This window comes from Elephantulus edwardii, unplaced genomic scaffold (genome assembly GCF_000299155.1).
Source record: "Elephantulus edwardii isolate Elephantulus edwardi_28Jun2011 unplaced genomic scaffold, EleEdw1.0 scaffold00086, whole genome shotgun sequence".
Lineage (NCBI taxonomy): Eukaryota > Metazoa > Chordata > Mammalia > Macroscelidea > Macroscelididae > Elephantulus > Elephantulus edwardii.
The window spans coordinates 6,452,320-6,473,039 of NW_006399836.1; the positions used below are offsets into that span (position 1 = coordinate 6,452,320).

Genomic DNA, 20,720 nt, shown 5'->3' on the forward strand with positions numbered 1-20,720 from the left:
AGAGAGAATAGTGCAACAATGAATGAATGGAAACCCAAAATCTCTGTAAATGTTTATGAAAATTAATAAAATATAATTATAGAAAAAAAAAGAAATCAAAAGAAGTGTTTCATTGGGGAAATCTGCTGTCAAGGATGTCTCCACAGTGCTAAAGAGCAACTATGTCAGTTTAAAGACTAAGGTGTACCTGACCCAAGCCACATTTTCAATTGCTTCATATACATCAGAAAGCTGAGCAATGAATAAGGATGTCAGAAGAACTGATGTCTTTGGGCTGTGCCACTGGAGAAGACAACTGAATTATGTCAAGGATTGCCAAAGTAGCAAATCAAACTGACTTGGAGGAGTGCAACCTTAGAGTTGCACTTAGAGACAAGGCTTCTTAGAGACAAGGATGGTGAAAGTCATCTCATACTTTGGGCATGTTTTCAGTATGAACCAATCTCCGGAGGGAAAAAAAATCCACTTGGAAAAATAGAGGAGTAAGCAAACATCAAATGCTGGCGAGGCTGTGGAGAAACTGGAACCCTCATTCACTGTGGGTGGGAGTGTAAAATGGTGCCACCACTATAGAAAGCTATATGGCGCTTTCTCAAAAAGTTGCAAATACCATTTGACCCAGCAATTCCATCACTGGGAATTGACCCTAAAGAAGCCATAACTGCCACCCAAGCAGATATATGCACAGCCATGTTTTCTGTGGTTGTTTGCAATAGCAAAGAGCTGGAAACAACCCAAGTGCCCATCAACAAACTAATGGATAGAGAAGCTCAGGTATATTCACACAATGGAATACTATGCTGCATTGAAAAACAAGGGACTCATGCAATATTATTCAAAATGGATGACCCTGGAGGACATTATGCTGAGTGAAATATCTCAATCACTAAAGGACAAATACTGCATAGTGCCACTGTTGTAAAAAGGGACTGACATTGGGGTTGAGGAAAGGCAGAGAAGGAGGGGAGGAATGATGTATACTGCATTGAAACAGATGAGGGAGAGAACTGTTTAAAAGGGATATATGATTGGGTATTATTGTCATGACAAGAGTCCAGAATGGAGTGGACTTGGGGGGAGGAATTGCATTACAATGAAAGAGTTTTTCTTTTACTTTTCAAGGAGGAGAGTGAATCGGGGGTGGGGTGGGGGTGGGCAGGGAGAAAAGCACAACAGTGAATAACTGGAAATCCTAAGTCTCCATAAACTTCCATTAAAAATATTTTTTAAAAAAATACAGGAGCAGAGAAAAGGGAGGAAGATCTTTAATAAGATGGCCTGACACACTGACAGCCACAATGGGCTGGAGCAGGGCAGAGATGGTGGGGACGGTACAGGATGTGACAAGATTCAGATACGTTGTTCACAAGGTCACTATGAATCATAGTTAACTTGACGGCATCTAACCACCATCACCACCACCACCACCACCACTAACCTTTTGTTCCTAGAGATGTTATTTCACGTCAGTAGAGATCCTACAGTATTTGTCATTTTGCAAATGAGCTATTTCACTTAACATGGTGTTTTCAAGATTTATCCATATTTGTAGCATGTACATCAGGAGTTTCTTTTTAAAAAATCCATTTATATACATTACATTCTTCAACAATGTCACTTCACTCGCACTCTCTCTGTAGTTCTGATTCCTAAGATTGTGTGGATACCTGTTTTCCCTTTAGTGATACTATGCTGATCATCTCCTTGTTGCAAGCCTTTCCTTTCACCCACCTTAATGTCTTTCATCCATGTACTAATTTTTTACTCCCTTCTCATCCATGGTAACCATCCAAGAACAGTTCTGCATGTGAACCTTCCTTTAGGTTTTTAATACAATGATCTCTAACACTGTTTGTCCTTTTGTGACTGATTTTACACAGGGCGCTCTGGTGCCTTGGTCCCTAACGAGCGTGCCTGCTCACTTGCTGGAGGGTCAGCTACGAGTCAGCTCTGACTTGATGGCAAAGAAGTTTATCTCTCTGCATAATGAATGAAGACCGTATGCCCAGGGCCTTTCCCTTTATGACTGAATAAACCTTTCTTGTATGTATGTACCCTGTTTGTTTTTTTTTTCTTTTTCTTTTTCTATGTACCCTGTTTTGTTTACCTTTTTCTAGTTTATCTTTTTCACTTTTTGTAATTGGAGGGAACGTTTACAGAGCAGATCACACAAAGGGAACGTTTACAGAGCAGATCACACAGAGACTTTCCAGTGAACCACACAGAATTTGTTTTATGACACTGGTTGGAGCCCCTCACTGTTAACAGACCACTTCCCACTCTTGGAGGGTCCCATTTCCATCCTTCTATCTCCTTGCTGTCATCTGAGCTCTATCCCTGGGCCAATGCCGTCCTCATGTCCTAGTGTGGCTGACTGTTAAAGACCGAGCGCCCAGTAGGCAGCATTGTGATAGAACTGAGGTTACTGATCGCACCTTGCTTACATCCACAATTAAGATTCCTGGCACTAGCAGCCAGGAAATCAAAAGATGACTTGCACTGGGAAAATCTGCTGTCAAAGATCTCTCCAGAGTGCTATAGAGCAATGATATCAGTTTAGAGACCAAGGTGCACCTGATCCAGGTCTTGGTCTCCTTAATTGCTTTGCTATGCCTCTGAGAGCTGGACAATGACTAAGGAGGACAGAAAAAGTATCGATGTCTTTGAGCTGCGGTGCTGGAGAAGAGTACTGAACATACCTGGGACTGCCAAGAGAATAGGTCTGTGCTGGAGAGGGTGAAACCAGGTTGCTTCTTGGAGGCAAGGATTTTATAGCTCTGCCTCACATACTTGGGGCACATGGCCAAGAAGGACCTTGGAAAAGACCATCCCATTTGAAAAGGTAGAGGATCAGCATTGGATAGGAAAACCCTGGATGTGACGGACGGACACAGTGACTGTGGCATTAGGGGCAGGCGTGCCTGGCGGTGAGATTGGTTCAGAACAGTGTGGGGTTCAGAGCCCTTGTTCATAGGGTCACTATGAGTCATAGTAGTCGACTCGATGACACATAACCACCACCTTCACCGTATTATCTTTCATCTTAGAAATTTGTCTACTGTTGGGCTCAAAGTTGCACCACAGGGGCGAGTTCAATCCCAGAGTCAAAGGGTGACTAAGGGCCAGGGTCCCATGAGTCTCTATCAGACTAAGTGTGGCCACTTGTAGGATTTTGAGTTTCGTTCTACAGTCATCTCTCATCCCCAGGACCCTGTCTGCGACTCCCTTTCAGAGCCGTCAGCAGCGGTGGCGGGACACCATCTAGTTCTGTTCTCAGGCTGTGGAAGGTGAGGTCTGTTGGTGTACCTTATTTAATCTTAAGGGCATTTTAGGGGACATGTATTTGTAGTTCATTGGCAGGATTCTCACCATCCAGTAGAACAATACACATCATTCACAGCCATTACCCATCTACCAGTAGGTTTCAGTGCAGCCTCCAGATCAAGATGGACTAGAACAAAGGCCTGGTTATCTGCTCCTGAAAACCCTCCGCATCATGGGCTGAGGATCCACAACGCATCAGGAGGACGGTCGGAACCAGGCTCTGCTTTGTTCCACTCAGTGTGGGCTTGCTATGAGCCAACTTAATGGCAGCTAATAACAGTAGGAGGGGGACAAATCCCAACATGTATTAATCTGCCAGTTAACCTGGAAGCCATCCCCAGAAGCCAGTAGCCTCCAGTGTCTGGTGCAAAGCCCGGATGCTCTGGGGAGCTCCCAGAACAACCTGAAGGCGTCTCGCTCTCAATCATGGACCTGTCCCGGTTTGAATACCAGGTGCTGGTTCTGTTCTCTGAGACTATATGCTCTCTGACCAGGCACAGCAGAGCCATTGCTGACGGCGCTTCCCACCCTCCCAGCGTCACTCATGTTGGCTGGCACATAGTCTGAGCTTGGCCAGCTTTGTCACTAGAGAAAAAAAGAACACACCGGAAGATGACAAGTCCGCAGGCCCAGGCAGAGGCTTGGGGCGGCAAGGAGCAGTATTTGGGGGAGAATCCTCATCTCTCAGCTGACTTCCCTCTCCCCTCGTCCCTGCCCCCGTTCTTGATCTTACTCCCATGTCTGTGACAACAGCACCCAGGGGTTCAGGGACCAGGAGCTCCATTGTAGGCCACCTTTTCCACTGGAGGGACGCGGCTGAGGCCATGTTAGTCCTCCTGTGTTGTCAGGTGCCATCAAGTTGACTCTAATTCTTAGTTGTGCGTTAAAGAGCTGAACTGACCCACAGGGTTTTTTCAGCAGTCATTTTCCCAGATGCAGATCCCTAGACTTCATCGAGGAGCCACTGCATGGATTTGAACCACTAACCCCTTGATTAAGGAGCTCCGGTGGCCTAGTGGTAAAGAAGCTGCACTGTAACCCCAAAGGCACGGGGTTCGAATTCATGAGCTGCTCTGTGAGAGGGTGGGCAATCTCTTCCCATGTGATTAGCTGCCTCTGAAAACCCACTGGAGGGTCAGCTTTGGGTCTGCACAAAACCACCACCGCTACCCTCTGACTAGCCCGTGTGCCTTACCGTTCGGTCCCTGGGGCTCATACCCACACAGCAGGGACTGGCTGGCCACAGTGGGGCACGCCACCACTTTCAGGAAAAAGATATTTTACTTTCTTTTAAAATTGGAAGGAAAAAAAGAGGAACTTTTAGCTTAAAGAACATAGTTTAACATGCAGCACAGTAAAGCCTGTGAAAGCTGGACCCTGTGTGAAGAGAAAACCTGCCAGAGACAGAAAACACAAATATTTTCCACAAAGAGGGAGGGACAAAAAAGCGGCCAAGCTTTTCTATTGAACATGTTTTTTTCCTAGCCAGACTTTTTTCACACCATCAAAGGCTGAAAACTTCTGTGCCCTGGGAAGACAAGGCAGCCTGCCGCGTCCCAGCTGTCCCAAGTTTTCACAGTATCAACAACGTGTTCCTCTTTACACCCGTGCAGGCGTCAAAAAGAATTTGAAATATCTTTTATGGAAGATGAGAGGAAATTCACAAGGTGTCCATCCCCTGTGCCCAGGGCCACCCACTTTCTTTCTCTAGGGGGGATGCCATGAGCTCCTGGGAGGGAGGTGTTCCTGAGTTGGGCTTTGAAGGATGGATGCTTCTGGCCCTGTTCCCCAGGTTCCAAAGACAGAGGTAAAGGCAGGGGTCTGGCCCAGCCCCACACGGCTGAAGGTTTGGTGTGGTTCTAGGCTGTGTGAGGTGGCCAAGTGGGCCAGGGTGAGGGGCCTGGTAGTCCCCCCACATGTCCTCCCAGCACCTGCAATGCCTTTCATGGGCATCCCCAGCTGTGGTCTGAATCCCAGAAGGTTCTGGCTTGTGCCTCGTTTCCCAGGCCCTTCCTTCTCTGGGGCCAGGCTGCTGTAGCTCAGCCCGAGGGGTCAAGACCTCTGGAAAGGACTGGTGCCAAGCCCCCCCAGGTCAAGCCTGGCCCCGCCCTGCAGCCCTTCTGTTATGACCCATCAGTCCACCCCTCTGCCCCCTGCCAAGAGCGCCTGCTGTCTGTGCCACCCCACCTCGCCAACTGCCATCATTCCCAGGCCCTCTACACTAGGCCTGCAACCCAGAGGTCCCCAGGACCCAGCTGTGTCCTATTTCTACTACAGGCTGCAACCCTGGCCCCACCTTCTCCAGGCAGCCTTCCAGGACTGTCATCTCAGCCAGGGGTAGCCCCTCGTCCTAGAGCAGCACCATGGTTGAGTCCTTATCCCAGTGCACAGGCTCCCTGAGGGTGTCTGAATTAATGTGGAGGGGTTGGGATGAGGAGGGAGCAGTGGGGAGGGGTCCCGTTTAGTCCAGCACACACTCCACATCAGACAGCCGCTGTGTTCCCAGCCCTGCACCCTGATCCAGGCGCCAGGCACACACTGGTGCAGGAACAGACTGTGACAGGGAGAAGGGAACCAAGGGTCCTCGAACACGTCTTCAGCGCTCCAAGGGACCCTGTCCACAGTGCTGGGGGCAAGGAGGGAAGTGGTCAAGAAATGCTTCACAGAGCAGCGCCCCAGACTTGGTCTGAGGTGACAATCAGCATCGGTGGGAGGAGGGGGTGAGGGTGTTAGGGGAGAAGGCAGCAGAGAAAGCGGCGGCCCAACACTGGGTGTGTGCGAGGGGCAGGGTGTGGTTGGCCCAGGGGAGGAAGCTGAAGATGAAGGTAGGCTGCACCTGTGGTCTCAGGGTGAGGTACAGGGAGGGGGGAGCCCAAAATACAGAGGGCCAAAAGCCAGGGCACTGGTTATGAGACCAGTGTGGGGGTGTGTCAGGGAATGAGGAGGGAGACCCTACTTCTGAGGGACCAGCCCGATCAGGTTTGAGCCAGGCCAGGGCCTCACTCAAGCCTATAACTAAGTATGGCGTTGGTGGTGGTGGTGGTGAGGGGGGTGGGTAGGTGGCAGGTGGGGTTCCCAGATTCGTCCTGCCCCTATCTGAGAGGGAACTGGTCTCCACCAACTGTGGGGAGTTGGGGGCCATGAGCTGAGCCATCAGCTGCCCCCAGGCGACAACTGCCTGGTGGTGAAGGCTCATTTCTAGGGTCCCGACCTTTGCCCCATCATTCTTCCTTTTCCTGCTTCGCCTGGGAAACCTGGGGCTGCGATGGGTTCTTGTCTCCATTTGCCCTCAGGAGACAGGCTGAAGTGGCACTGAATGTCACCAAGGGTGGGGATGGGAGATTGGGTCAACAGGGCAATGCCCCCCCTCCCACGTACAACTAAGACGATAAGGTGGTCACCCGTGACCAGGACAGTACTTGACATCTCTGTGCCTCCACTACTCAGTTACAGGGGGGCTGGGCTGATGCAATGACTCCAGACGGGTCCATGGTCAACAGATCAAAGTGAAGACCAGTCGAGACGAAGTGATCCTGACGACGGTGCTGTGAGTGAAAGGAGTCCCACTGCTGAGAAGGGACATATTTGAGAGCTGGTAACCACAGCACACAGTCACACTCTATGCAGAGAGATCACACCACCTGAAGACCCCATCACCTAGTCAGCACATCACCTGAAGACCCCATCACCTAGTCAGCACATCATCTGAAGACCCCATCACCTAGTCAGCACATCATCTGAAGACCCCATCACCTAGTCAGCACATCATCTGAAGACTTCATCAACTAAAGATCCCATCACTTAGTCATGACATCACCGGAGGATGCCATTGCCTGCTTATTACACCACCTGGAGACCCCACCACCTGGTCAGCATATACGCCACCTCAAGACCTCACCACTTAAGACCATAGACCCTGATCATCATCTGGAGATCTCATCCCCTGGTCATCAAAATACCTGGAGACCCCATCACCTGGTCAGCATATACGCCACCTCGAGACCTCACCACCTAAGACCCTATCCCCTGGTCATCAAGTCACCTGGAGACCTGATCAACTGGTTATCACATCACCTGGATATCAAATGCCCTGGAGACATCACATTACCTGGGGACATATGGCCCCCAAATCCTAAGCAGACAATGTTTCTATTTCAGTAGCAGATGCTTGTTAAAAGTGATAGACTTACATCTCAAAACACTGGAAGAGGTACTCTGTGGACTAGTGAGTGTTCAAAGAATATTCCTCATCCATCAAAACCAAGATAAATCAACAAAACAGAAGTTAAACCCGTTGCCGTTGAACTGGAACCGACTTTCGGAGCTGACCTGCACAGGAGGAGACTGCCCACAAAGGTAAGCAAAACAATACTAGACATTTCTACTGATTGTTGAGAGGGCAAAGCGTTGCTGTGGTGACTCAGTGCCAAGACCCTGGATGCATCTGTGGAACTGATGGACAAGAACTGGGGGCACAAAGCACTGCCCTCCCCGAGCAGGGAACAATCTATTCACGCACACAGGGACGGCTGAGCCAGATCTGGATGGGTGCCAAAGCACCAGTGTTTTCTCCTCAGGGACTGTGAAGGCAGCAGGTTCAAATCCCAGCTCTGCCCCTTCTTGGTCTGGTGACCTCATAATTTTACCTGCTCCTACTCCCACCCGGAGGATAGGAAGCTTTCATTCCTCAGGGTCTCTCGGAGTTCAGTTGAAGCACCACTGAACACATATCCTACCAACACACACTTTCTCTCTTTACTGCATTCAGAAAGCGATTCTATTTCTGGAGACCAGACAGCCTCCTCCAGCCGTTCTTGGAAGAGAATTCCCTTTGTTCCCAAGCCTCTTTGGCGGTGACTTTCAATGCACTCACCTGCAGGCAGAGATGGCGACCCAGGGTAGGGGGTTTGGGGGCCATCTGCTGAGAGTCTCCTCCTCACCATCATAATGGGGTCTCTCAGGAACCCCTCCTTCTGATCCCATGGTGCAACCCTGGACCCTTGCCCTGCACAGAATCTCAGATTCCTGTGCTGAGGTGAGCCTGCTTTCACCTGAGAGCCAGAATTCTGGAGACCAGCAGGTCCAAGGAGCTGGGGGACAGGGGGTGTGTGGGGAGGAGCAGAGGGTGGGGAAAGGTGGCAGGGACCAGAGGGGACAATGACAAAGCTGAAGGTCTGAACTCTGCCCACCAGCTTGAGATGGAGGGCAGTTCCCCCTCCCTGAACCAGCCCCTTCCTCTAAAGGGCACAGCCCAGGCCCGAGACAGAAATCTAGGAATATGGCCTCCACCGGGCTGGGCCAGCTGGCTTCTCAAGTGGTTGGGAAATAGCTCCATCCCGAAGCCCAGACCTCACACAGAGGAGGCCTCAAGGAGCCACTTCCTGTTCAACCTCCCTTCACCTAGCCCAGTGCACAACCTTTGCTTTGACTTCAAAAATCTTTATTTGGGTCAAAGTTTATAGGGCGAGTTGGTTTTGCACACAATTCATACACACTTGGTTCTGTGACCTGGGGGTCTTCCACCACCTCTCCATATTCCCCCATTCCCTTCACCCTTCTCCCAGCCTGTGTCCTCCCTCCGAGTGAGGGAGCTCGTTCACGCTCCTCCAGGGGACAGAGGTCAGGAGGAGGACCTCCCTGGCGTAGCTGTTCACCGTACTGGAACATCTGTTGTTCCCGGTTGAAGGGTGTCCAAGGATCGAGGTCTCAGGGGGTTCCTGTCAGGCAGACAGTAAGTCTGTTTTCAGGACTGAGTTCTGGTCCACATTTCTCTCTCATTCTCGGCTGCAGGGCACTTAGCGGGCAGCCAGCACCAGCTGGTTCTGGTCTGGGGTGGTGGGTACGGGGCGTGGTGCGGACTCTTAGTCCCCTGGACTGAATGCTTTGATGACTTCAATCTTCCCTTTTCTTTGCTCTGGACAGGGACAGACTGACCCCTCAGGCACCATTCACTCTGCGCGTGGCCTTGGGCCCGTGGGCTCCACAGCCGTGGTCAGCCTGGCTGCTCCCGGGCTGGGACCCTCCCAGTGCCGAGGAGGAGAAGGTAAAGCAGACACGGGTCGGCAGACTTGGGGAGGCCCCCTGCTCCATGTGAACCCCCTCCCTGGGCTCTACACCCACTCCTGCCACTCTCCATCTTGGGCTCTGCAAGTCTGGCCTCCGCTGGACCAGTCCCCAGAGTGCCTTCCCACCTGACTGTCCCCTCTGCAGCTGCCCCAGGTCCCTGGTCTTTGGAGGATGTGGCACTGGCAACAGTTCTGCAGGCCCCGGGGTGGGAGGGGGTGTCCAGGCTTTGAAGGCGTAGGTGCAAGCCCATGATCCACTCTGGATTGGGGAGCACAGGGCGAAGAGACTGGAGGACAAGGAGCTGACCACAGGGCTCCCCAGGGCCATCCCAGGGAAGGGGGTGATAGGGAAAGCAGCACCTGCTGAACCTGCAGCAGGGGGTCACAGGAAGATCCGGCACAGCTGAGGGGCTCAGGGGCTGCCCCAGGGGCTACAGGAACCCTTGGTGCGCGTGCAGACCAGCATCAGGCCCTTCCTCTGAGGAGGGGCATCCTGGCTGAAGATGTCCATGAGGAAAGCCAGCCTCTGTCTCTTGCAGGCCAGGTGCACGTGACGGACATCTGCACCCTTCAGTCCCTTCCTCTCAGAGTAGTGGGTCAGAGGCCAGTGCAGGCGAGGACTGGGACCCTGACTGCGCAGGCAAACACAGGAAAAGGCTGAAAGTCCCTCCTGCCTGGCGCTGGGCCCCAGCCCTGCCTTGCAAGGTCCAGGGCAGGCTGTGCTGTCCGTTGGAGCTACGGAGCTGTCATCACGCTCTGTTCACCGTGGTCCACGCTCCAGAGGCGATAAAACTCTGCAAAGTCCACGTAAGGCTCCACTCGGCCGTCTTCACCCGGTGGGAGGGAGTGAGCTGGCCGTGAGCGGAAGAGGCCTCCATCTGAGCTGGAGCTACTGCTCTGGGTGTGCGTGTTGGTGGACTGCAGGGTCAGGGTCGGGCTCTGGCTGTGGGGGAGAGGGCAGAGTCAGAGGGCCCCCACTTCCTCCATTCGCCTTCTTTGTCGCCAGCCTGGGGCAACGGTGACCACAGAAGCTGGTGGCTAGCTGTTCTTAAAAATGGCAGAAAAGTCAAACGTTTAAACAGCAAATACGTGTGGCAGCTTGAGAAATGAAATGGAAAACCCAGGCGCAGCTCTCCAGTGGCGAGCAGCTCACGTGTGGACAGCGTCCACATGGAAACACGCCTCCTTTTCAGGGAAAGTTCCACGGACAGCCCTGAGTAAGGGGACATCCACCACGCTCCGCCCCAAACGAAATCCACTTGTCACCGGTGGGCAAGGGCCCTTCTCCCAGAGACCTGTGCTCTCTGGGCCCAATGCTCTCTACAGTATGAACACCCCTGTCCCAAAGTACTCACAGCTGGAACTCCCTCTCTCATAGGGCACTGCCTGTTTGCTACAAGCCCAGCCTAGGACCTAGAAGTGGGCCCAGCCTGGGACCTAGCAGGGGGCCCAGCAGGGAGCCCTGCCTGGAACCTGGCAGAGGGCCCAACCCACTGTGGGATGGACACTTGCTGGATTGAGGCAAGAGGCTGTTCAGGAACCAGGGAAAGGCAGAGCTAGCTGGCTGACTTCCTGCTCTGTCAGGAACCACAGCTCTCACCCTCTGCCTTTGTGGACACAGCTGGTGGCCTCCTCTGGGCAGTCCTCCAGGGTTGAGAGGCCAGCTCACTGTGAGGTGGGTGCTCATTCCCTCAACTGCCCGGCAGGCTCTTCAGCCCAAGGTGGCCACAGCAGCAGCACTGCCATGGGGGTAGGGAGACAGGAAGGCCCCCTGGCGCTGGGGAGGAGACAGGGCCACTCCCTCCCTCCTGGCGCCTCCGATTGGCCGCATCCTGCCGGCTCCATCCGAGTGGGCTGGGTGTGGCATCCCTATTATTCTGTGCAGGCCTGGAATGCTGAAACCAGATCCTGCCCCCTGGGGTGCTGGGGCAAACATTCCACAAAAGGGAGGGATGAGAGGACTCCAAGGCTGTCAGGCAGGTCTGCAGCTGGGGGCTGCCAGCCCCCACCCCAGGCTCCATCTAGACCCCCTGCTGCCTCCCCTCCCCCATGCCAAGGTCTTAAACTAGAGAATGTCAGAGCAGAAGGGCTGTTTTTGGGAGAAAGCTCCGACTCAAGACAAGCCCATGCAGGCCCAGAGTGCGGTGGCCAGTGAGGAGAGATCCCCACACCGTACTGCACAGAGAGCAGGGAGAAGGAAAGGAGGAGGGCACGTGGGTCTCTGACTGGGCAGCTACACGCTGTCCCACAGATGACCCCATGGTACACAACAGGCCTAATCAAAGGGTCAAGACTTGACTGCTAATGAAAAGGTCAACAGTTTGACCTCACCCAGTGGCTCCATGGGAGAAAAGAGCTGATGATCGCTTCCCACAAAGATCACAGCGTAGGAACCTCACGCAGTCACACAAGAGGATGGGTAATCAGCAGGCTGTGTCATGTCACCCAGCTGAGGAGACAACACCCCTCACACCTAGTCAGTCCCCCAACCTCCAGCCCATTTCAGGCCAGGCTTTCCTGAGCTGCTGGAGCCAGCTTCGGAGCTGTCCCTTCGTGCCCCGTCCCTCTGGAGACATCCCTCACTCGGCAGGGAGGTGGGGACTTGAGGGAACATGAACCAGGGCAGCTCATCAAGACTTCTCAGTCACAGAACGTGGCTACCCTGCCCAGGCCCAGAGCGCTGTCCCCATGACCCTGAGTGACAAGGTGGGGTGGAGGACTTACTTGGTGAGGGTGGGTGTGGCTTCGTCAAGGGTGGACGCGCTGTGGGCCCCGTTGACCATCTGGCCCTGGGAGGGCATGACGAGTGACAGCGTCACGCTGGTCTTGCTGGTGCTCTGAGCGCTGGAGTAGGGCACGGACACGGGGTACACTCGGCCTCCTGCAGCTTCACAGGAGAGGGCGTGGTGGGCACCAGGCACAGGGGGCTGGGCTGCTCCAGGGTCTGAGGGGTTCAGGGGTCAGGGGTGGCCCTGCCTCGATTCCCACCCCCAGCTCAGCCCTCTGCTCCTTGGATTTATTCCAAAGAATCGTCGGTGAAGCTCTGGGCCAAGCAGAGGCCTCATTTCACCGGTGCCCAGAGCAGTGAGACCCAAGGGCCCAAGCGGCCTCCCAGAAAGAAGGTCACCGCCTGTCATCCCGGGGAGGCCTTGGTCCAGGAGCCATGTGTGCTCGAGTCGAGGCTAGCCTAATAAAAACACAGTTACAACAACAGCCAGCCAGAGGAACGCCGTGACCCGCTGTCTGGGGAAGAACAAAGTCCATCTGTGATGCTAGGGCACTAAGGTTTGCTTATTTTAAAAGCAAAAGAAATGCGGCCCTGGGAACGGAAGATCCGGGCTGAGGCCGCAGGGGAGGAGCACCACCACCACACACTGCCAGAAATGGAGTGACCTGAGAATGAAGACAGCTCCCCCTGTCCCCACGTGGCCCAGGGACGGAGGCCCCCAAGGATCGGGGGGCTGGCCACCTCAGTTTCCTGTTCTGTAAAGTGAGGGAACTAGGTGTCTTTAGGGCTAGCTCCAAGTCGGGGCACCAGAGGACACCTGGGTGGGGCAGACGCCCCGCCCCATGTGACTCACCTGTGCACACAGGTACACGGTGTGGGTGTGGAGGTGCCAGGGCAGGTAGTAGTCCCGCTTTACAAAGAAAGTGCAGCTCAGAGTGCTGCTAAATCCAGGCACAGACTGGAACCCTCAGACCCAGAGCTGTGAGCCCCACTTGTCCTGGTCCGTGAGGCCTGCTCGGCTCCTGCCCGCAGCCCGGGCGGAGCTCCCCGGTGGCTGCCTGGGTCCGCACGCATACCTGGGGACGGGGTCGGTGTGGACTGGCTCATTTCGCCCAGTGGGTAGCCAAAGTTCCTCACCAGCAGGGTCATGTCCTCATGCCGCGGGCAGAACTTGGCACGCTCGCCACCACTGGCGAAGGTGTCGCTGTGGATACGCTTCACGCGGTCCACCACGGCCTGGGCCACGGCGTCCAGGGAGGTCTGCTTGGCGAACTCAGTGTCGATCATGGCTGCGATCTCCTGAGGCAGGCGAGAGCGGGAGCCTGTGAGGGTCCTGAGCCCTACACAGAACGCTCAAGGTCACAGGCCAACCAGGTGAAGGAAGTCCCTGCATGCCAAGCCTGCAATCTGAGCTTTTTAAGGTATTCGGCTTAATCCTTCTGGAACTTTCTCATCACAAAAGCTGTGTGACAGAGCAATCGCTCTGACTGTTGGCTTCCTCATCTCTAAAATGGGGATCGTATCCACCTCGCTGCGTTAGTAAGAGGATTACACAACATCACAGCTGGGAGAGCACTTCGGAAGCTAAAGACCTGGGTATAAATTATTCGTATTAAGCTTTCTTTCCTGGAACAAGCCTATTATAAGCTGTATGTGCAAGGCGTATCAGGAGTCAGGGATATAAGAATGAAGACAGGCTCCTCCTCTCAGAGAAGTGCTCTGTCCAGTATATTCTAGAACTCAGCAGAAGTGAGTGTATAAGCCAATCACGAAGGTTCCTCTCTTCTCACACCACATTGATGAAATGATCAAAAGTACACACACAAAATCCTCTCACGTGCCAGCTGACAACAGTGTCTCAGGGACAGAAGGGCCGGGGCAGGCAGTGGCAAGCCAACGAGACCCGGCGCTGGGACTCAGGAGGGAGGGGGCCAGCTCCATCACCAGCTGGCTGTGTGAACTCAGGGTCATACCTGGCCGTGGGAGTGAGCCCTGCACTCTGTGTTACAAGGCTCGTGGAAATAATGATAAAACTGGTGCAAATCCTTAACACAGGCATCAGAGGGGAGATTCCTCCCCCTCCACAACAGAAAAGGCTCCCCTGAAAGCAGAGTTAGAGGACTCTGTGTGGCTGTCTTATTGATCCATCAGGCCATGGTCAGGTAAAGACAGCCTCCCTTCAAATTGTCCCCGTAAGTCTATCTCACATTAGTGTGGTCTGACACGTACGCTCAGAGACGTCTGGAAACCCCATTTACTATAGTGACCTCCACAAAAGTCCCATCTGAGGAGAGAACCAAGTGTAAGTTCTCAGCAGCTCCCAGAGGGGAAACGAAGGCCTGAGGGCCCCGCCAGGAAGGAGTGGACCTGGGCCTCTGTTTGTGTCCTCCCTGCCCTCCTCGGCCTATCTCAGCTTTCATCTTTGGCCCAGGCCCCTCCCCAGGCATTCCCAGAGCAGTGCTGTGGAAATTCACTGCCACCTCACTTCCCTTCCAGCCTTGCCCCGGGCCGAACGCTGCTTCAAGCCCAGAATCTGCACAGTTGTTTGGGATGAAAAGGTCTGAGACTTCTGGGCCTTTTCTTCCCCCACCTTGGAGATCGGTACTTGAGAGCCTGAGGCCTTCAGAGCTGAGCAGGAGGATGAGTGTGGGGCCTCACCCGGGGGCAGCCGCCCAGCACTGCAGCTCCCGCCCCCAGGCCCCACTCACCTGGTTGGCCTGCCCCGGCCCGTGGGCTGCTTCGAGCGCCTTGTAGAGCCCCTCAGACATGAGCACCAGGAAGCCGGTGACCCCGTCCAGGGGCTGGCCCCCATGCACTTCGGGCTCTGCGATGATGGGTTTGGACTTGGCAGCGCTAGAGGGAGAGAGTGGAGGGGAGAGCTTGGTCCCTGGAGCACTTCCATTCATCTGAGGGAAGACTCTGCCCCTAGTATATAAGGTAACAGCACACACCCTGACAAGAAGGAAGGAAGGAGCAACACAGATGTATCTTCTGGGCGGAGTTAAAAAAAATGAAGCTCAGAGGACCAGGAAAGCTGGCAGAGAGCCAGGAGTTGGCACCAAACACCTCCTTGCTCCCCCACCCCAAAACCCCACTGCCATCGAGTTGACTCTGACCCCTAGGGATCCTACAGGACAGAACACAACCACCCCGTTGGTTTTTAGTCTGTTAGTCTTTCTGGGAGCAGACGGCCTCATCCTTCCTCGAAGGGGCTGCCGACCTCTGGATTAGCAGACTTAAGTCTTAACACACGGCAGCATCAGAGAACCGTGGGGTCAGGACAACACAGGTCAAGGGTCCAATTTCAGCCTAAGTTCCCCATCTTCTGTCCACAGAGGCCAGTGGTGGTGGTGGGGAGCTCACTCGTCTTGCTGTTGTTTAAACCACTGCTGACAAGTCCATTCCAACCCAGTGACCCTCCTCAGGTTTCTGAGGCTATAAATGTGGGAGGAAACGGCCCCCCTTTCTCTTGCAGACTGGCTAGTGGATTTAAACTGGCAACCTCTCGGTTAGAGCCCACTGTGCTATGCCCTGTGCTGCCAGGGCTGCTTCCTATCACTTGGGTCTTCAAACAGATGGCCAGTCAAGGAAGAACCCCAACACATGCTGTGTCTCTGCACAAGCCACTTACGGCTGTGGTAGGAAGAGACACGGGATATGGAAGAGTTCTATGTGCATACAGAGATGGTACACGCGTAACATCAACACAGCTGCGTAAAAAACAAGTACGCAAGCAGCGTTAACACCACCATTCACAGCAACCTGAGTTCAGAGAGCAGGGCCTGGGAGTGGCCATGTGGGGCCCGGCAGGGCTGAGTGGAAAGATGCTGCCCCCGCTCTGCAGTGTCACCCAGACAGCTGGTACACAGAATGACATCGGCCAGGGTCAGAACGAGCAGCTACAGAGGAGGGGCGTTGTAATGAACAAGGGAGGTGCAAAAAACAAAGGAGCGCTGTGCTAGCCACCTGTAGGTGTCCGAAAAGGGGGTCAATTTCCCGCCAACACACAGACACAGAGAGGGGTCAGTGTGCCCGTGCACAGAAATGGAGCAGGGCAGAAGGTTCTGGGGAAGGAGGCCTGGTGTGGGCCAGACAGACGGCTCACTTCTCAACGCATACACTGGGTGTCAACAGGACTGTTTTAGAACATAGTGATTACTTTGCAAGAAGGCAAACAGAAGCCCACAAAGTAGGGGCAAGATGCAGCTGCCTCAGTCTCATGCGGATAAGGAGTTCCAAAGTGCACTTTCTAAGGCACGAGGTCTGGCAGCTACTGCTGGACTCTGGCGAGATTTCTTCAGCTCTGGCCATGACCTTACTGACTGCCTGGAGCTGAGAACCTCACACACAGGGAAATCAGTGCCCAAGGGCGGAAGTTCTGTGGCCTCAGCTGCCAGTGGCGACTGTTCCTGTCTCCCTGGCTTCTGCTTCCTCATATGTAAATGCCTCCAGGGCGGGAGCAGCAGCAGGTCATAGGCCCCAGTGAGGAAAGGAAGAAAGTGTGTGGACAGTGCCACACAAACACAACCGAAGTCCCTAACACAGGGCACGTCACCTCATGCCTCCTTCCTGGCCCCAGCAGCGGATGGTCATCCATAGGTCCCTGTCCATACCCAGAAGCTCATGCCAACTCTGCCCATCCTGCCAGGCCCTGTGGTGTTAACTACTTTACTTATGGTCCAAACATCTAATTCAACACCACATCATAGGACCCCAAGTTCTACAGGACCCCAACTGCAGGATTCAGGACCTGCTTCTCCACCCGGTGTCTCTTTGGGCTCTGACTGTCCACTGCACTTCTGACCTCACTGGGATCTAACTTCTACTCTGCGCCAGCCACTTACCTGAGTAGTTCAATGTCAGTGTAGCCGTACTTGACCTTGTAGTCCCCGATACGCCTGGTGCTCTCCTGCCCACAGATGATCCCCACTTGCTTGATCTTTCCTGCGTCCAAACCTACCAGAGGGAGAACAACTCAAAAACCCATCCCTCCTGCACAAGGGCAGTGAGACCCCTCCACTGAACAGCACAGGAAGCCCACTCGAGTGCGTCCTGGAGAAAGGCTGACCTGAAGTCCCCCATATCCTCGGTCCCTCTGCATTCACTCACCACCCTTCCTCTGGGAATGCTCCAGCCTGGCCCGGCCCACCCTAGCCCTCTCCCACAGAACCATCTGAGTTCTGCTCTCACTGCCTGCCCAGGGAGTAGGCTGGGAAGGGAAGGGAAGAGGGTTGACATATCCAAGTCCTAATCCTCAGAATCCATGAATGTGCCCTTACTTGGAAATGGAAATAGAGCCTTTGTAGATGTTATCAAGTTAAGGATCTCCAAATTGGAGCATAGGCGTAGAATGAGTCCCAAACCCAGTGACCATGGCTGGTGTCTTTATGAGGGACACAGACACAAGGACAAAGCCAGCTGAGCAGAGGCAGAGACTTGAGTGCCACAGCCGTGAGCCAAAGAACGTCAAGGATGGCCAGCAGCCACCAGGAGAGAGAAGCCAGGAGTGGACTCTCCCTCAGAGCCCAGAAGGAACCAGCCTCGCTGACACTCTCTCCAGAACCACTGGAGAGCAGGTTATGACTAGAAGTCAAAGCTGTGGAAAATCTGTAACAACAGTCGCAGGAAAACTCGCACAGGGAGAGGAAAGAGTTAAGGCACGGTGGATGGAAGCCCAGGACCTGGCTGGCCTCTGCTCAGCGCCCACCACCAACCCACCACCAACCGTGAGCACCTCCTGTGGGCCAGGGACTCGGAAGCGTCTTGCATGTTTGACTCTCAATCCTCACAACTTCCTGAGCCAGGAATCATCGTTCTCATCACAAGGATGGAGAAACGGAGACCGGGGGCCGCGGCCTTCTCGACACACCTCTCTCTACGTGGGCACCAAGCGAGGAGATGGGGCGAGCCCTCCGAGGCTGGCCTCCCAGCGACTCACCCAGCTGCGAGAGGCGGAAGAGCTCGTCCTCGTTCTCCGTGGTGTGGTCCACATTCAGCTGCGTCACCTGCAGCCCGTCCACCGTCGACTTGCATAACAGCGCCCGGTTCGTACCTGCAGCCAAATGTGAGCAGCTGAGCAACAACCACATAGAAGATGAAACCCTCAGAGAAGAAGGGAGGAGAGAGCCCCCCCCCCACACACACATGGAAATACTGGAAAAAAGCAAAGGAAACAGGCCTAGACCACTGGGATGAGTCCCCTGTCGGGGGCTGTTAAGGATTAGATGACATTTTAAGCATGCTCATGACGGTAACAGAGTCTTTTTCCCTCAACCCCGATGTCAGTCCTGTTTTACAACAGTGGCCCTATGCATGAGGGAAGACAGAGAAGGAGGGGAGGAATGATCTACACTGCATTGAAACAGATGAGGGAGAGAACTGTTTAAAAGGGATATATGATTGGATATTATTGTCATGACAGGAGTCCAGAATGAAGGCCGCACAGTGGAGTGGACTTGAGGGGAGGGATTGCATAACAATGAAAGAATTTTTCTTTTCCTTTTCAAGGAGAAGAATGAATTGGGGGGAGGGGTGGGCAGGGAGAAAAGCGCAACAATGAATGAATGGAAACCCTAAGTCTCTAAACTTTCATTAAAATTAATAAAAAAGAACTAAAATTTTTAAAAAAGAGTCTTTTTTCTGAGGAAGACACTAAATATTTACAAATAACATGACGTCATGGCTGGGATTTACTTCCAAACAACTTGGGGACACAGAAGTGAGTGTGTGTTCTGAGGAAATGAGCTTGACCAGGTCATCCTGAGTTACAGGACAGCACACGGCGCTCATCAAACATGACTCATTTGATTTTGTTAGATTCTTTAAAAATTTCCACAACAAAATTTTAAGGAAAGGGGGAGGAGAGAGGGTGTGACACTCCCAGCAGTGACCCACACCCTGGAGCTGTCTGGTCCTCGGTGGTAACCACTGTACCCCGGAATCTGTACTCTCGGGCTCTGACTCAGGCAGCTTCTGCCTGGCTATACGCCTGGGGGTGCTGAGTGGGCACAGAGGAGCCAGTGGGGCTCACCCAGTGAGGGCCTCCACCAGCCCCAGGTGACGTATCTGCAGACTCAGAGGGAAACACCCCACTTGCTCGCACAGGACGTCTGGAAAGCAGACACCCCCCCCCCCCATGAGGACCCAGGCTCACCGACGTTGGCCACATAAAGCCTGCTGTTGAGAAGGACCGCCACCACGGCCATGGCCCCTCCGGAAATCTCCCTCTCCAACGTCCTGAGCCTCTCGAGGATCTTCTGATACTGAGGGGGCAGCTGGTGCTGGGGGACGCCCTGCAGCCAGCACCAGAGGGGTCAGGGCAGGACGGGCTCGGTCCTCAGACAAGCTACCCCCAACAAGAAGACCCAGGAGCTGAGGGATTCCCTGGAGTCAACACTGGAGGGAGTCAGGGCAGGACCACCCTCTCCAGATGAGCCAAGGGCTGAGGGTCTGCAGGACCACCCTCCATGGTACAGTGGTGGGGAGTCAGCGCCTTCAGGGCAATTCTGTCAGAAAAGCCAGGCAGGATGCTAATGGGCTGAGTACTGAGCTCAGCTCTTCAAGTCCAAGCAGGAGAGGTGACAAGGCTATGGGCTGACATCAGGAGCAGTGCTGACCTGGAGAAGCCATTCTCACCCTTTCACTGCCAACCCCATGCTGAGTGTCAGCCTGTAACCCGGCAAATGCCCTCAGAGGGCACATTTCTCAACACCCAACAGGAATCACACCCCTCAACACCCACCAGGAGGCCCCTCAGGAGTCACACCCATCAACACCCACCAGGAGGCCCATCAGAAAGCACACCCCTCAACACCCAACAGGAGTCAAATCTCTCAACACCCACCAGGAGGCCCCTCAGGAGTCACACCCATCAACACCCACTAATACCACCTCCTCAAGAACCCCTACTGTTTGCTCAGTTGTGCCAATTATCTGGGGCCACACGACAGCTCCCGCTCCCCAGGAAGCTGGCTCTGCCTGGCCCCCCACATGCAGGTGGGACAGTACCTCAGGCAGCTGAGATTGGAGGCTGGCCTTCTCAGCCAGAGCGTCGTCGATGGACTCCAGGAAGCTCCGCTCCACCACATCGAAGGCCTGGTGGGACAAGGGACAGGAGCTACGTCAGAGAGGCTGTCACCTGCTGCTGTGACAGTGTTGGCTGCAGGTCTTCTGGTGACACGGCTTCACGCATGTGAGTGCTGCCTCCCGCTGGGCACTGCTGGCACCTGCTGCTCCCTCTAGACCATCTGACAACCCCGGCCTGCAGGGCTGGGAGAAGGAGGTAACAGGCGGTAGGTGGTTAAGTGCACAGGTGTGGGATCAGGACCCTGGGGGTGAAGCCCAGCTCCGTCCCTGCATCTGTGAAGCACTGGTAAGTGCTGTTCTGAGGGTGGGGTAAGACACTCAGCCTCCAGCACCCGGAAGGGCACCCAGCCCAGTGTCACCCCCATGATGCCGTCTTAGGGCCACTCTATCAGGTCCTCTGCGGATGGGTCTTCAGAAAGAGGTGAGGCAGACACCTGCCCCCAGGTGTGTGACGGGGAGTGAGGCTAGGGTGGGCACACGGATGATAAGGCAGAAGGAAGCATGGGGAGCTGTTCCCA

The 20,720-nt window shown here is 54.1% G+C and overlaps 1 protein-coding gene across 1 annotated transcript in view; it reads right to left on the reverse strand.

Annotated features, from left to right (window-relative positions):
• Nucleotides 1-10,085: 10,085 nt before the first annotated feature.
• The window catches only part of TAB1 (TGF-beta activated kinase 1/MAP3K7 binding protein 1), a 45,926-nt gene continuing 35,291 nt past the window's right edge, over nucleotides 10,086-20,720 (reverse strand). Inside the window, exons 4-11 of the mRNA XM_006890109.1 lie at nucleotides 20,125-20,211; nucleotides 19,271-19,409; nucleotides 18,056-18,169; nucleotides 16,962-17,073; nucleotides 14,826-14,970; nucleotides 13,194-13,416; nucleotides 12,114-12,276; nucleotides 10,086-10,332 (exon numbers count right to left, since the gene is read on the reverse strand). Coding sequence (XP_006890171.1) covers nucleotides 10,125-10,332; nucleotides 12,114-12,276; nucleotides 13,194-13,416; nucleotides 14,826-14,970; nucleotides 16,962-17,073; nucleotides 18,056-18,169; nucleotides 19,271-19,409; nucleotides 20,125-20,211 — 1,191 coding nt within the window. The 3' untranslated portion in view covers nucleotides 10,086-10,124. The remainder of the gene's footprint in view (nucleotides 10,333-12,113; nucleotides 12,277-13,193; nucleotides 13,417-14,825; nucleotides 14,971-16,961; nucleotides 17,074-18,055; nucleotides 18,170-19,270; nucleotides 19,410-20,124; nucleotides 20,212-20,720) is intronic.